Consider the following 15,767-nt stretch of genomic DNA (forward strand, 5'->3'; position numbering starts at 1 on the left):
GTGCACAGGGAGACTTTCAGAAATCCATCATGACAGAAGACTCTTTGAAGGCCTGGGAGACATGGACGTCCTTCAGTGTGGAGCTCAGAGTGGTGCGCAGGCCTAGCTTCCCTCCAATATCCTTTTAGAGCTTTCTCTTGATTGAGCTTATTAATAACTATCTTCAGGAAGCTTTCAAATGAACACTGCGTTTGGGAGCTTGCGTTCCATTCCCACAGCTCAGGGTGACCAGAAATGATCGCGATGAGGCTTCCTGCTTGCCTTTGGCATCACCATCACAGTATGTGCTACACGTCAGCCCCTATACGCTAAGCTGCTGACGAGGCTTTTTCCGGCAAAAGTAGTGTGCCCGTGCTGCGAACAGTGGCAAGGGAGCAGAACGCACGGTGGTGTGCTGCATGACCAAGTGTGAACAAAACTGATTCTCCGTGGCATGTGCGCGCAGGTGCCGGCAGTCGCGGCAGTGCTGGCGGTGGTGTATGGCATCTGGAATTTCCTGCGCTCGCGCCAGCGCGTGTTCCTGCTGGACTTTGCCTGCTACAAGCCGCCTGAGAACCTCAAGGTCGGCCTGGACGGCTTCATGAAGGGCTCCAAGGACTCCGGGGTGCGAACCTTGTCCTCTAGTTTGCAGTTTCGCGTTGAACATCCACCGCAAAGGCTGCAGTGGGGCTTTGCAGCACTGTGAGCGTGACGAGTGACTCACTTTGCGGCACCCCCCTATCATCACTGTTCAAGGACTTGCCCAGCTACTTTCGTGCGCCAACTAATGTGTCATTGTGCGGGGCTTCTGTGGCCGACTGCATGCCTGGGAACTTTTGCCACATCATGGCGCACGCACAGAACCTGTATGTTATTGACTTCAAAGACTACAGCCTTGCCAAATTCAGCAGGCAAGCCTGGGTCTGCTTGTTGTCGCTGGAACATTTCGATCTGATGCATGCGCGCATATGTGTTTGGGCAGGCTTTCACTGAGGAGAGCCTGGAGTTCCAGAGGCGCATCAGCCAGCGCAACGGTCTGGGTGAGGAGACGTACCTCCCCCCCGCGCTGCACATGGACCCCCCCGTGGTCAACATGGAGAATGCGCGCGAGGAGGCGCGAATGGTCCTCTTCGGCGCCGTCCAGGAGGTCTTCGACCGCACCGGTGAGCCGACCGCTGTTATCTTCTGCCCTCGCGGTTGCTGGGTCATGCCTGCTTCGCGGATGTCTTGACGGCCTTTGACGCGGCTGAGTAGAGGGGTTTGTGAGCAAGTTCCGTGCTGCTGTGGCGGTGGAGATTCAGCTCACTGGTGAAGTCTCCACCCGGGCTTGGGATGGGGAGACGGGAGCTGTGATAGCTGGGTGGACCATTCCTGTCAGTGCATAGAGATGCATGTGGGCAGGGTGCCTTTATCTGGAATGCAGCATAGTGGCCCAAAAGCTGTTCACCTTGTGCGCAGAACGGCCGCCCTACTTCATCTTCCACATGCACCGGCACTGAGTGACAGCCATGCACGAAGCAGCATACCATGCACCTATGCTTTCCGGCCACAATTCATGGGCTGCAGGACCTTTCATTCTCATGGTCATAAGAAACCCCTTCACAATCGGATCATTGCGTTCGCAGGCCTGACGCCGCGTGACATCGACATTCTGGTGGTCAACTGCTCGCTGTTCAACCCGACCCCCTCGCTGTCCGCGATGGTGGTCAACCACTTCAAGATGCGCGGCGACGTGATCTCCTACAACCTGGCCGGCATGGGCTGCTCTGCGGGCGTCATCGCCATCGGCCTGGCCGAGCGGCTGCTGCGCACCGAGCCGGGGAAATACGCACTCGTGGTGTCCACCGAGAACATCACCCAGGTGACGCCTGCTGCCCTCTCCTGCTTGTTTATGCTGCAGCGATGCAGCATTCAAAGTCTCAGGGTGTTCAGCACTAGGGCGGAAAAGGTCGGGTGGACAGACAGAGGCAGAGGTGTGAAACTCGATCCATAGGGACATCCCACAGGACATGCATCTGATATACAATAAGATGTGTTGCCATGTGGGGAGTGGCTTTGGGTCTGAGTTGTGAGCATTGCGCAGATTCATACAGTTGTGTGGGTTGGCTCTCAGAAAGTGTTATCATCACCTAGGGGAGAGATAGCTGATGGTGTGACATGCGTTGCGCAGAACTGGTACCTGGGCGACGACCGGTCGATGCTGATCCCCAACACGCTCTTCCGCATGGGCGGCGCCGCGATGGTGCTGACTAACCGCCTGTCCGAGCGCTGGCGCGCAAAGTACGAGCTGCAGCACGTCGTGCGCGTCCACCTAGGCGCCGACGACACCGCCTACGAGTGCGTTCCCTCCCTCTATGTTGATAAATATCTTGTCATTTCTGCATTTCCTCCAGCGAATGAGAGCCTCTGGATGTTCCCCTTAGTGCATGCAAGCTTGCTGTCCCACTTCTGGCTCTGTAGCGTGCAGCCCCACCGCGGTCTTGAACAGAGAAGCTGCTGCAAGGCTTGTTCCTCTATTTCATGGGTGGTTGATCTATTTTGAGCTCAACGATGTGGCAGTGCGCAGAGGATGCAGGATGTGGGTTAGTAGCTTACAGCCGCCCAATCATAATGGCCACACACCAGCGCACTGTGCTGGTTTACCAGTGTGCGCAAAATCAGCGAGCTCTGCCTGGTCTTTCCCAGCTGCCTGTCTGCTGACCTGAACCGCCAACAATCAGCCCCCATAGGATGACAAGGAACAGGAGCAGCGGCTTGTATTCAAGGTTTTAAGGTGGGGTAGGAAGTTAATGAAAAAAAGCTGAAAACCCTGAATCCGGACTGACAAGGGCTGTTGGCACATGCGCGCAGGTGCGTGTACCAGCGGGAGGATGAGAAGGGTGCGGTGGGGGTGGAGCTGAACCGCGACCTGGTCAAGGTGGCCGGCAAGGCGCTGGAGAAGAACATGACGCGCATGGGGCCGCTCGTGCTGCCGGTCACCGAGCAGCTGCGCTTCGCAGCCAATTTTGCCGCGCGCAAGCTGCTGGGCCGCCGCCACCTCAAGCCCTACGTCCCCAACTTCACCAAGGCCTTTAACCACTTCTGCCTCCATGCCGGTGCGCGCAAATTCCCTCCGCATCATACAATTGTCACCGTATGTTATAGTCATCGAGCCCAATGCTGGCCAGTCAGATTGACAACCAGCATTGATGAGGAAGCCTGAGCGCTACAAGATTATATAGAAAGATCTGTGTGGGGAGACATGCACCTGCCATGCATCACTCAGCCGCCAATGCGTGGGCACAATTGGCTCCAGAGTTGGTGTTGCTATGCAAGACTCGACATCTTAGTAAGCTATGCATGAAAAGGCAGGCAATAGTGAAGGGAAGCTACTGGGGCAGCACTTTTTCAGCTGCCTGCATGCACGGTTTGCATGTATCCAACAACTGACTGACGTGTGTGGTTGTTGCGTGTGCAGGCGGCAGGGGAGTGATTGAGGGGCTGGGCGGCCAGCTGGGTCTGAGCAGGAAGCAAGTGGAGCCCTCCTTCAACTCCCTCTACTGGTGCGCTGCTTCCCGTTCGCCCTTGCCACCTTTGCTGCACAAAGCAAGGACAGGAGTGGCTGGTGTGATGTGTCGCTTCTGTCCAGTGGGTCAATCTTTGTATGAGTAAGACGCGCATGTCTGTTCGTGCCTGCCGTTTGGAGGGATTAGGTAATCTGTCACCACGCAGCTGGCGTCAGTGGCTGATTGCATGGGCATGTGTGCAGGTACGGGAACACATCTTCCGGCTCGCTCTGGTACGCGCTGTCCTACATCGAGGCCGCGCAGTCCGTGAAAAAGGGCGAGGTCGTCTGGCAGGTGACTCCCTGCTTTTCTCCCTACCAACACACCCCTATTCTTGCTCACCAAGACCACGGCACGTGCATGTCACATAGTTTGCCAGCTAATTTTCCACGCAAATTTCCGTTGATTGTCTGCTCCGAAAGTGCGTGCAAGCACGAGGTGCATGCATCCTGCCTGCACCTGTACACGAGCACAATCTGCTGCAGTCGCTGCCCTCTGTGATGCATAAAGGGTCGCTGGACTTGGCGTGCAGTGCGTGTTCCGTGCATGAGTGTGTTCCGTCTCTGAACGGGGATTCATTTTTCGCTCAGGTCGGTTTTGGGTCGGGCTTCAAGTGCAACAGCGCTGTGTGGAAGGCGACGCGCCACATCCACGACACGCGCCACGCAGCCTGGGCGCACCTGAAGAACGGCAACCTCGAAAAGGCCTGGCAGTATGTCCAGGTGAGCACCCCCTGCAACCCGCCTGCTTGCTGTCCTTGTTTTTTCCCCTTGCTGATGAGGCAGGCATGATAGGAGGAGCAGGGGAAGGGATGTGTGCAAAGGAGGAGAGCCCTCAGTTCCTGGTCACGTCAACGCTGCAGCAAAAAACTGGAGTCTGTACACGTGAAATCTGTTGGGGTGTTATGCAAGCTTGGCAAGGGGGCGAGGTCATATGTCACACACTGTCAGTACAATGTGCAAGATGCTAGGGCGGGGATCGACATGACAGCTTGTGATGATGTATGCCGGGTGCTGAGAAGTAGGAATTGCGCTGTCGCAGGCAAACGCCTCTCCCAGCAGCAAGTACAGCGCAAAGTACGGGCAGGTCACAGACAGCCACGCCAACGGCCACGCGCACCACAAGGAGCACAGCGAGGAGCCCGCGCCAAAACAGGCGCCGCAGTCCCCCAGCCCCACACGCTCCAGCGCCCGGCTCCGCGCCGCCGTCCTCTGATTCGAATTCGAATTTGAATTTGAGAGCGCAGCCCTGACGCCTCTGCTCCAAGTTTCAGCGCGCCGCCTTCCTCTGATTCGAATTCAAATTTGAATTGGAGAGCACAGCCCGGCAGCCTCTGCTTGAAGTGTCAGCGCGTGTACTGCTGCCGAGGGAAAGTTGGTCAGTGAAAGTGGTGGGCGTGAGTCAGAGGTTCTGAGCGCCTAGGTTGCAGGGTTGCAGGGGCCCTGGTTTGCATGTTGAGTTCAGGTTCTGCACATATTGGGTACGTTGATTGGATTTGGCCGTCAGGCTTGCGTACAGTGTTTCCGCCGGTACATGGATGCTCTGCAGCGGCCGGTGAGGCGCATGCTCCCGTCAAATGATGGGGTTTGCTGCATCGCACACAGCTGAGTGAGGTCTAGAAGGGGACAGCACTCTCTGGAGTCACACCAGGGGATAGCACTTGCTGGAGTCACACCAGGGGTCCATGCAAATGTGTCACTATCGGGCTGTTGAGCGGGGCGCCGAAAAGGCCTCAGGGCTCGGAAGGAGCCATGCTTTTGCCAGCAATCGAACCACCGCCAGTTTCAGAGGCAGTCATCTGCAGGAGACCCGTTGCCAAGGCGTCCCATGTGCTGCCATACAGAAGTTTCTAAGGCGCACACGCATCTAGTGTTGCTCTCTTGTCTCTTGGTATTTTGAACCACCTTTGCCGCTCCCAGATCCGCGATATGGTGCAGCAATTGTGGTGGTAATTCAGTCCTACGTTGCAAGATGAATTTGGGTCACGTAAATTGGTAGGTCTCTTCAGCAGAAGGTCAGAGTCTCTGTGATTGGTAGAGGGCGTAAACGCACAAAAGATTGGTACTCTGGAAACTGATGAAGAAGGAACTTATGGCATTGATCAGTTGATTTTGTAGTCTGTTTCAAATTCGGCCGATGCGATTCAGATTTGCCCAGGTTTTGCGCACATATGCTGCTGTCGTTTTGGCCGCCCTTTTACAAATCTGATGATACATGGAACCTCCAAAATGTAGTCTGCAGATTTGTCAGGAGGAACACCATGTAAAGGAATTAAAGATGAATCTAGTACAAATGAATGATCCATCATGAAATTTCCAAAGCAGACCCTTTGAAACATATCGCACTGCTGCAGCACCACTTCATTGTTGTTGTGCACTGTGCCGAGCTGGGTGATCATGAAAACACCTGCAAATTTCTGATCGGCTTCATGATGGCAACAGTGACGTTCTTATCATCACCCTTTGACATGACATGGGCAAATTTAGGGATGGTCCAGCAGGCTGTACAAGTGCACCTGGATCACAGTCTCAGACAGACAAATTCAATGTTGCATATATTGTATATACATATGCTTGAGATCTTTATATATATAACATGATATATCATTAATATTCACAAGCAGGCTTTCTTTGCCTGCTTCAAAAGCTGACAGAGGACTGTCTGCGTTTTAATCTGCAAGATGCACTTGAGGGGCACGCTTTGCACTGTGGGACTGTAAAGATCCAACTTCGATCGCCCAGTCATCATCAAGTACTCTACGGCTGATTCCAACAATTACGAGGCAAGTACAGGCGACAACAGCACATCAAACACGTGCAAACAAGGAAAATGGGCACCGCAACTACCTATGCTACACAAACAAATAAGGCATGCTTTCGCCACTTCATAAACAATGCTTGCACGAGAAGCAGGCAGTACTAAGAGCCAGTCCCGGCAGCCAGCTCTGCATGTGCAGAGCATGCAAGCAACACTTAATCATCACAAGTCATTTGGAACACAGATACAAGTTCTTACATGTGTAATGCCATGGCAGAGAGGCTGATGCAGGCGCAGAAAAAGAATAGGTGCTATGGTGTGATCAAGTGAAGTGTCCAGCGCCCTCATTTGTCGCTGCCATGATATAGAAGAGGTGCAGAGTGGAGGCCACGGTGACAACATAGTGCAGGAGGTGGTGATCATAGAAGCCCTGCCACCGCTTCAGCTTCGGCTCCAGCAGCTTGGACCTGCAGGGAGACAATGCCTCAGATGATGTGTCCTCGTATGGGAATTCCTCTTCCCTGCATGGAGCCTGCTTCGTTGCCCTCTTCAACGTGGAAAAAATCTTTGAACATGCACCCAGCCTTGCTGCAGCTGCACCCCATTGCTCCTGCAGCGGCGACAATTACCTCCACAGACAGCGCTGGCACACACAACATGAAATCCGAAGCACCGGTTGTCTATCATGTTACTATATAAGAGGCCGTTCCAAACAGGCTGACCAACAGTCACCATGCAACAATGCTTGCTGCCCTGCGCCCAGCAGGACTACAACCCCCGGTAGAAAATCCTGCCAAGGGATACTCGTTTACAGTGCCACAAAATGCATTGAGTGCACGGCAGGCCATTCCCGAGTCAGGACCGAAAGAAAACATTGGAGGGATCAATGAGGCCGAATCTTGTGAGAGGTCAAATCAGCACCTGAGAAAGAATACTGCAGCGGCGCCGTAGAGCGCCAGCTGGACGCCCAGATTCCAATTCAGCACCTGGTGCCAGTGCAGAGCCACGGCCGCCACCGTCCCTGCTGTGAAACCGGCCACGCGTGCCGCCGGCGCCAGCAATGCCGATGCCAGCATCGCCGCAAAGATCACCTGCCGCATGCGGACGTCAGCACCGCACAGAAATTTATAAGCGTTGCCTATTAATACATGCCTTGTGGCATGCAATCCCTGCGAACTGAGGCAGGGTACAGCAGCAGGTCTGTGGCCACTTTATGATGAAAGTGTTGGCTCCTGCAAAAGGTGCTGGTCTTGGCCTCTCCACCAATGCTGCTGCTGTCTCAACGTGCCAATGAAAGGCCATTGCGAGTACTGTATGAGGTGAGTGGAGAGGCTCAATAACCTATCCATTCTAAAGATTCTGTCCTATACAAGCAGCTCTGCTTACCTTGACATCTAGGGGCACCTCGCCGTGCTCGTGTGCCATCAGAGCTGTGAGCGGCGTGCCAATGATGAGCGCCACAATCCCCAAGTGATCCAGCTTCTCCTGGGCAGCCAGCCGCAGTTGGATCAGTCAGAATCGCACGCTCCCCAACATGAGAGCCAAAAATTGTGATGTAATCTCAAGAAAGCAGAGTATCATCACAGCTTCAAGTCATCCTGCAGATGACATCTCATGCGGCATGCCAGATCGAGAGTGCCTAGCTGCCGTTATGTGCTGAGGAGTCCTACCAGGGCGAATGAGTCTGGGTAGATGTGGGTCATCATGGAGCCCAGATGGGTGGTGGCAGCACAGAAGCAAAAGATGCCCAGGGGATTGTGCACCCACTGCCGCCCAGCATCGTCATACAAGCCGCTGTACGAAGCAATCCTGCAACAGCACAAGCTGGTGAGCTGCCTTGCATGCATTAATCTAACTTGCCTGCAGCTGTGAAAGATGCAAAGCACATGCTAGACTATACTGTACCAACTACTAGAAGCAGGTCACGCCTGCTGCTGCGCAAGGCAATGCTGCTAGAAAAGGTGTGAGACCCTACCCTAGCAGAAGGAAAAGAAGGCCTGGAAGTCCATGACTCCACACGTTGACGCGTTCATACGGATCCTCAAGGACGTCTGTACGCACGAAACACCAGATTCAGCATTGAGGTCAGCTAGTGCAACACCAACTGAGCGGAACACGCCTGGTTTCTGTGATCTGAGAAGTGCTGAGAGCATCAGATGTTGGTGACAGGGTCCATGAAGAAGCATCAATGTCAAAAGACGACAGAATGTGAGAAGACATGTAAAAAGCATCTCACAGTGCGCCCAAGGCGATGGAGGCCAGCACCCGCAAGGGCCGCCAGGGGGCCTGAATAGAAGCTCTCCCTTTGCATCCTTTGCATCAGGTATAATACTTATGCTGCTTTCCTTTGTCTGCCTTGATTGATCCAGATGTTCTCTGCCGGCATCTTGCTCACACATCCTCACTCAGCCTGAACAACCTGGCTGGGTTGTCGAAGCAAACGTTGCTAGGTAGTGGTTATAGATATCATAATATGTTTTCAGATCAGGAATTTGCAGACAGCAATGAACAAGCTGGGAGATTTGACCTTGCAATTCTTCGTCGGGCTAAGTTGAGAAGGGGTAATTACTATACTATACTAAGCAGTTATTATAGTAATTACCCCAAAAATTGAGTGATCTGCGCAACGTGGCCACGTGAGGTCATCATGGCAAGTCAGAGCTTGTGTCTGCCTGACTCATGGTCACATGAGGAACAGCCGCTCCTCCCTCGGTCACGACTTCGGATCCAAGCCAGAAGGCTGGATGCAGTGCAATCCGTTCATGGTGCAGGTTGGCACTTTGGCCCAGCACCACCATCAGCATAGGAGTGGTTCAGCGGTGATTTAGAGGACGTTGCTCGTGAAGGACTGGATGAGTTGAAGGAGTATGTCGCAGCTACAATACATGTACACGCCCTACTTTTGCGAGGAGAACATCTACAAGCTGTGCCAGCAACTCACTGGGCAACAAGACTATGATGGAGAGCTGTTCGCTGTCTTCATCTCGAACAGGGAAAAGCTGGTGATCTCCTTCAGCCGTAATTGCATCCTTCGTCATGATTGCACCCCACAAGTCGAAAGAACAGAACTTTCACGGGGAAAGGCGGGTTACTTTACGCCCATCGATTTGTCCGGAAGAGTCGGCTTGAAAACGATAAATGTATTATAGCAGGCCGTCGAAGCACAGCATGGCTGCTCCCAACTCTTCAAGCGTGGGAGGTGGCAGAAAGACGCGGAAAACCCGCCTTACTGAAAAAAGTTCATGAGAGCGGCAGGTAGATCTCAACAGGCTCTCGGCTGGTGTCAGGTACCCATCCTTCGACAAACGGTAGAGGAGAACACGGGTGGCGCGGTTGTGTGGGACTACCATGTGATAGCTGTGGAGCGGACTCGTGGCACGTCCAGGGTGTACGACCTGACCAGGTGCTGTGACAGGGCACCCGAGTAATCAAAATCCACTACTTTAGTGGATGTAAACGCTACTAATGTGGTGGATTATTGGCAATCAGGGGCCATGCCACCTGGTAACACATTCCATAGCATGCCATTTTGGTAATAAAAATTAGGCCTTTCGTCAGTAAGCATGGAGAATGATCAGTGATGTGTTTCTGTACCGAGCATGTCACTTATTATTGCTAGGATCCCGTGTTACAAGTGTGGCAGTGACAAGGAGAAGCTTCATCCGAACTGCGCAAGTTCAGAACGCTTGACTCGCTGTGTAGGTTGTGATTATATTATCAGATTCTATTCAGAAGGTCTGACAAAGGACGAATACGGCCACGACGCTGTTGCCGACTGGGTCTTCAAACAAGAGGCAAGGGTGCCATTGCAACGTTGCAATGCCGTGGACTCAGGGGTCAGATATTTCCATCAGAGCTGCCTTGGCCGAGATGAACCTTCAGCATTGTCCAGAGCTAATGGCTACTATTCTATTCGCGGGAAGATTGAGAGCGAAAAGTATCCAGAGCTCAGAAATATTACCCACAAATGCTGTGAGGACTGCGTCATTGCAGCCCAAACCAGGGGCAAGGATCTCAATGAGGATAAGTTGAATTTTATCATGCATCAAGGAGTGATTGGTAGGTCTCAATAAGCACTCCATCTTTGAAGGTTGGGAACACCTATGTTTTGAATCTCCCCATGACCTTGACACAGAGTAACTAACTCTGACTTTTGCGTTGCGTTCAGAGGCAGAGACCGGCGACTTGGAGAGGAAGAGAGCCGATAGGCGATCAAGCAAGATTCGAGGCATCATTGGTGGTCAGCAGGCTCGCCTCGAAGACAATGGGACGACTTCGACCGCCATCTTTGCAACGAGACACCTCAATCAGAAAGTCAGCTTCAGCAAGAGCGCCAGCAGATTGCTGGCAGCAGTGCCCAACCTGAACAGGACAGTGATGGCAGCCTCGTATCTCCAGGCCAGTGGACTTCAGGCAGGCCAGACAGCCCAAGGACAGGCGCAGAGGGGCGCCACAGCTGCAGCAGGCGGCATGCAGGGTCCCGCAGCCCCAGAGGCAGAAGCTGCAGGACCTTCGCAAGCGCCACAGCCAGGGATCAGCCGCAGGCAGCTCAGCGCTCAGGGAGCCGAGCAGGACATCGTCCAACGGTGGCTTGCGTTCAGCCTCAAGGCCTCATCCACCGTTGCAGAGCTGAAGCGGTTCCTGCTTGACAGAGGCCAGCGGCCAGTGATCTTCACCAGAAGCGCGCTGCTCGCCAGGGTGGAAGGGCTGCTTAGATTTGAGCATCCAGAAGGTAGCTATCCATGATGGCTGTAACGATCAGCGCCTACACATCTTATGCCTGGCAAATTAATAACATGTCCTCACCATTTCCTCTGGACATCTTATGCGCTGGCAGCTAATGGATGCTGTCATGCAGGTGGACTGGAGCCGAGTGCGGCGGCGGTTGAAGAGATCACAGCCGCTGTTGAGGCCGCAGCCCAACCGGCACGGCAAAGACCAGCAAGGCAGAAGGTGGGCATCTTGTTGAGGATCCTTATGTTTGCATGTGCTTTGTGAACGCCTCTCATCTGTCAAGCTGCTGGTGCAGTGAAAGCGAGTTTGGCTGAACACACTGATTGTAAGTTATTGTTGTTACAGGCGCCGAAGAAGTCACAGCTTCAGATGGAAGCGGCCAAGTCCATTGTTAACAAGGGTGAGTGGGCGCTCTCAGCTGGAAGCTCTGATCACCTGGTGACTGTTGCACACCCGAGAAGGCTTTAACTTCTGCAGATTTGATGGAAGGGAATGATAGCCAGTCAATTGAGGCGCTCACATGTTTGCAGGAGTGAGCAGCGGCCTGCCCGTGGTCAAACTCAAGCAGATTGACGAGTTGCTCTGGACCTTCGACAAGTGCCACTACCTGCCGCAGTTGGGGGAGAGCACTCCCTCGATTGGTGTCGCTCTCTGGGCCGTCACAAGCACGCTGCACCGCGACGGGGAGTTCCCAGCACGCAACTTGTCCCAGTTGGGTCGTGCTGCCAAGGCTCCTGTTGGTTTGGTGCGCGCTGTGCAGCCAGGCAGCGATGGCACCCAGCTGCATATGGAGATATGGTTCCTCGAGGCGCGCGTGCAGACAGATAGCCAGGGGGAGCCCGAGGCAGCGGTGGCAGGGGAAGGCGGTGGGGCACGCGCAGATGTGGAGGGACGGGGTGCAGGAGAGGCAGCCACCGGTGGGGGCGTGCAGGAAGGGCATGGGCGGGGTCGGGGCAGGAAGCGTGGCCGCCGCGGCACAGGCGGGGCGCGTGGCAGCAATCGGCCCAGAAGGGGCAGCCGAGGCAGGCTCAGGCGCCCAACCGCCAGAGCCGCAGAGTTTTGGGGTCCCCCCACTGAGGGCGACGAAGACGAGGTTGGGAACCTCTTCTCTGAGTCAGATGCGGATGACCAGCCAGCGCAGCAGCACAGTGACCCAGCAGAGCCAGAAGGGCAGGCAGAGGGTGTCCTGCCTGAGGCCAGCGAAGTGCCGCCGCAGCCCACAGCTTGTGCGAGCCAGTCGCCGTTGCACGGCTGCTTGCTGGCAGATGAGTCGCCGCAGCCTGTGCCAGTCCCCAACGTGCGGCTGAGCATGCAGGGGCATGCCGCATCGCCGGCCAAAATGGCTGTGCTGGTGATCGACTACCGGCACATTGCAGCGGCCCTCTGTCATCCAAAACGGCTGAAGGTGGCTCTCGGAGGCGCTGCCGGGAGCTCGCCCATGAACGTCGAAGAGGCTGCAACTGGTGTGGCGCTGGCAATGTTGCTGGCTGAGGAGCAGAATGCGGCGCGCGCCGGAGAAGGTGAGGAGCCATCATGGCTCTCTTTGTCCTGGCTTATATGATTCCACTCACAGTGAGTTTCTAAGTTATAATGCCATGCGAATCATACCCCGAAGGTTTATCGACAGGTAATTGTCAGCAATAAGCTGACGACAGGCATGTGTTGTCTAGGTGGGAGTGCTACGGCAGCGGAGCAGTCGCAGTCAGCCTTGGAGCAGTCACCGCTGTCTGGCGCCATGGTCTTCTTTGATCCTGCTCTGGAGCTCGCTGCCGATGAGGAGCCAGCTTCCTCCTACCGCTCTGCAGATGGCCCAGCAGGCATGTACAAAATCCTGCTCTGTCATTCCTGTGAACTTGTCAACTGACTGCTCTCATACGCTGGTGTAGTTGATTTGTTCATGTCTTGTCTCTCAATGCTGAAGTGTCTGCTTGCCCCTTTGCCTGAGCCATGCCTGTCTTTCACGCACCCTGCTCCACATGCTGTGCTTGCCCCTTTGCCTGAGTCATGCCTGTCACTCACGCACCCTGCTACATATGATGTGGTAGAGTGCCGCACCTAAGGGTCATCTGGGTAATACTAACAACAGGAATAAATTTGAGCTTGACATCCTAGCAAGACACTAGGGAAGATATTGCTTGAATGCGGTAATAATCGCGGATTGTAAGCAGCTGTGTGTTGGTGCGCGCAGGTCGACCGTCCCTGGAAGTTTCCTCCCCTGGGATCAACATGGAAGCTGCAATGGGTGTCATCGCAGGGCTGGCATGTCAGCTGAACCCCTCGCCGCAAGCCAGAGGCCATTCGAGCGCGCACAGTGACGTGCAGATTCTGCCAGATGACACAGTCTATGTCCTAACAGATGACAGGAGGATAGTGGGGACGGCAGAGGTGGTGCATATTGGGCCTGGCACACGGTTCCACGGTGCTGAGCTTGAGGGGTTTGGTGTTATTTGCGGGCTCACCATCACAGACGCAACTGGGGCTGGACACCAGAAGGCATGGTTGAGCGACACAGATGAAGTCAGAGCAGGCAGAACACCCTTGGAAGCAATTGGGGGCAATCAGATGGTGGCAGTTCCCGAGAGGTGCCTTCGCTTTCTGAGGCGCCCACCGGCGGCTGGAGAGTGACTTGCAATGTGATCTTTGCACTTTCAAGCTAAGTCAGTTTCAAGCTTAGTCAGAATTGGCGTGTGAGCATGACGCAAATGTAGCATCAATTTTTTTTATGTCCTAAATTTGATATTGCAATGAGGACTGTAGTAGGTTGTGACCAAGTCTGCCTCACTACAAGGCGTTGCACATCCATGCGCTCTACGCAACTAATATTAGTCACTCACTTGTCCCTCTCTGCACATGTGCGCAACAATCATGACGGTAACCAGATATCATGCATGTAACAATCTGTAAGGTAATTTTGCTCCCGGTTGCCTCACATGCTCAACCTTCGAATCTGAAGTGGCCAGTGGGATGGAGCACTTCTGCTTGAAGACAGAGCACTGCTGCTGACCGCCACAAGGTAGTGGCGGTGGAGGGCAAGAAAATAAATCCCCTGAGCCTATCTTATAATATTATTAACCCCATCTGTCATTGAGCAGCCTGGCTCGTTCTTGCTGTTTCTCTACGATGTCGGTGTCGAAATCCACTCACATAGAATGTTGAACGTGGAAGAATTGCTACAAGATTCTTCTCAGCATCATCGCACTTCTTGGTCGCTGCATAAAGACACACGGCATGTCACATCAGATGGCGCAAAGGTGATGCCCTTATCTTGCCGGCACCCACGCTATGGTACACGCACGCGATGTGTATCAATCAAATGTGCCACAAGCGACAGAATTGGGGTGTCAATTTGCTGCACAGCGTGGGTGCCCCTCCTTGATGGGCACATCTCTTTACATCGAGCAGCCATCTGAGATCGCCAGGGTTGAGGACGTGCTGTCCGTGCAGCACGCACTCAGCGTCAATATTTAGACTCTTTCAATATTGATTATTGATGGTATTCTTGTGAAAGAGTCTCTTGACCGGCCCTGTAGGTATCGCACGCTATGAAGAGGCTTTTGCAGTCCAGGGTTGGGGCAGCACACCTCTGAACATAGGACCTGCCACCTTTGTAATCTTGCTCAAACGAAACCCTGAAATGCCTTCTCGAAGAGTGTGGTTTTCGAAATTCCTTCAAGCACCACGGCTGTGTGTGCAGGAAACCTAGTAATCTTCAACCACTGAACTTCCTTGAAGGCGGGAGCCATGCATGCACACACCGCCCTCATTCACTGGGCACTGGTCATGTACAGGTGAGATCTCAGGAAAGCAAGAGTATGATCCAAGTGTAGAAGTGCTGTAGAAATCGGGTTGAAGCCGCGGGCCAAAGCCTTGGAGCCTTAAGCATCATGCTGATGATCATAATGATGCCATCGGGTCAGTACTAGTATAAATGGCGTAAGGCTACCCATTAAGAGATTCCAGTGGGACCACCGTCGAACATTATAACCTGAGAGAAATTTCTTTAAAGCATCAAGCATCTCGAGATGTGCTCATGAGCAACGCATGTCTTGTGCTGCAGGTGCAACCCATGCCATGCCCGTGGCCAGTGGGCACGTACACATGTGCATCAACGTTTCAGGCAATTGCAAGTTGCCACAATGGCTACCCAACACCGGTGTTGGTAGCAAGTGAATAGTGGGTACCCACTAGTTATTTGCCACACCATTGCCCTCAGTGTACTCTTAAAAAGCAATCACTCGATTATAACTAGAAGGCGCCTCTACAGTGTAATATTGTTGTCAATAGATCAGATTGATATTATTGTTGCATTCATTTATTTTATATTTAATTATATTGAACAAGCTCGGCTCGCAAGGCTTCAAGCCTTGTTGCTCCAATTGGTCAAATATATGCATTATTCTTTTTTATCTGATAATTCTTGCAAAGCAGAATTAAAGCCACTGCAAATATTAAGGCTTGAAACTCGAATTCACAATGTGGAGATAAAGTCCATGCAATGGGTGACTCGTTAAACATTAATTGAAGCTGAAGGGCTAATTGGCTTCTGATAAATATTTTAATATCATGGTCATTTATTTGGATGGTCCAAACAAGCTGTCGACATGAGAATGATCACTCACAGGCTTGCATGGACACTAAAGTCCCCCCAGGTTTTGGTAGAAAGTGAAGCCAATGACGGTACTGCAACATGCTCAGCCTATAGGTAGCTAACCAGATATTTACTATAATTACACCTTGAGGATCTGGTCCAGA

At 53.3% G+C, this 15,767-nt stretch overlaps 4 protein-coding genes across 4 annotated transcripts; 3 read left to right on the forward strand and 1 right to left on the reverse strand.

Moving 5' to 3' along the window:
* Positions 1 to 433: 433 nt before the first annotated feature.
* Positions 434 to 4,315, forward strand: COCSUDRAFT_12119 (very-long-chain 3-ketoacyl-CoA synthase; the record flags this gene model as incomplete). Its single annotated transcript, XM_005650813.1, has 8 exons — positions 434 to 604; positions 962 to 1,142; positions 1,605 to 1,840; positions 2,150 to 2,316; positions 2,830 to 3,074; positions 3,437 to 3,521; positions 3,728 to 3,818; positions 4,115 to 4,315. The coding sequence occupies 8 exons, from the start codon at positions 434 to 436 to the stop codon at positions 4,313 to 4,315; spliced, it is 1,377 nt and encodes a 458-aa protein (XP_005650870.1).
* A 1,785-nt stretch (positions 4,316 to 6,100) lies between these two features.
* COCSUDRAFT_64439 (hypothetical protein) lies at positions 6,101 to 8,726 on the reverse strand. Its single transcript, XM_005650814.1, has 6 exons — positions 8,518 to 8,726; positions 8,257 to 8,332; positions 7,952 to 8,090; positions 7,668 to 7,766; positions 7,203 to 7,372; positions 6,101 to 6,748 (listed from the first exon to the last, which is right to left on the reverse strand). The coding sequence occupies exons 1-6, from the start codon at positions 8,678 to 8,680 to the stop codon at positions 6,604 to 6,606; spliced, it is 792 nt and encodes a 263-aa protein (XP_005650871.1). The 5' UTR covers positions 8,681 to 8,726; the 3' UTR covers positions 6,101 to 6,603.
* Positions 8,727 to 9,148: 422 nt separating this feature from the next.
* COCSUDRAFT_83569 (hypothetical protein) lies at positions 9,149 to 9,709 on the forward strand (the record flags this gene model as incomplete). Its single annotated transcript, XM_005651497.1, has 2 exons — positions 9,149 to 9,283; positions 9,569 to 9,709. The coding sequence occupies 2 exons, from the start codon at positions 9,149 to 9,151 to the stop codon at positions 9,707 to 9,709; spliced, it is 276 nt and encodes a 91-aa protein (XP_005651554.1).
* A 949-nt stretch (positions 9,710 to 10,658) lies between these two features.
* Positions 10,659 to 15,588, forward strand: COCSUDRAFT_46042 (hypothetical protein; the record flags this gene model as incomplete). The annotated part of the gene is made up of 8 exons (XM_005650815.1): positions 10,659 to 11,013; positions 11,140 to 11,234; positions 11,361 to 11,415; positions 11,546 to 12,535; positions 12,686 to 12,832; positions 13,204 to 14,266; positions 14,710 to 14,803; positions 15,073 to 15,588. The coding sequence occupies 6 exons, from the start codon at positions 10,659 to 10,661 to the stop codon at positions 13,638 to 13,640; spliced, it is 2,079 nt and encodes a 692-aa protein (XP_005650872.1). The 3' UTR covers positions 13,641 to 14,266; positions 14,710 to 14,803; positions 15,073 to 15,588.
* Positions 15,589 to 15,767: the final 179 nt, after the last annotated feature.

The sequence above is a fragment of the Coccomyxa subellipsoidea genome, assembly GCF_000258705.1.
Source record: "Coccomyxa subellipsoidea C-169, whole genome shotgun sequence".
Lineage (NCBI taxonomy): Eukaryota > Viridiplantae > Chlorophyta > Trebouxiophyceae > Coccomyxaceae > Coccomyxa > Coccomyxa subellipsoidea.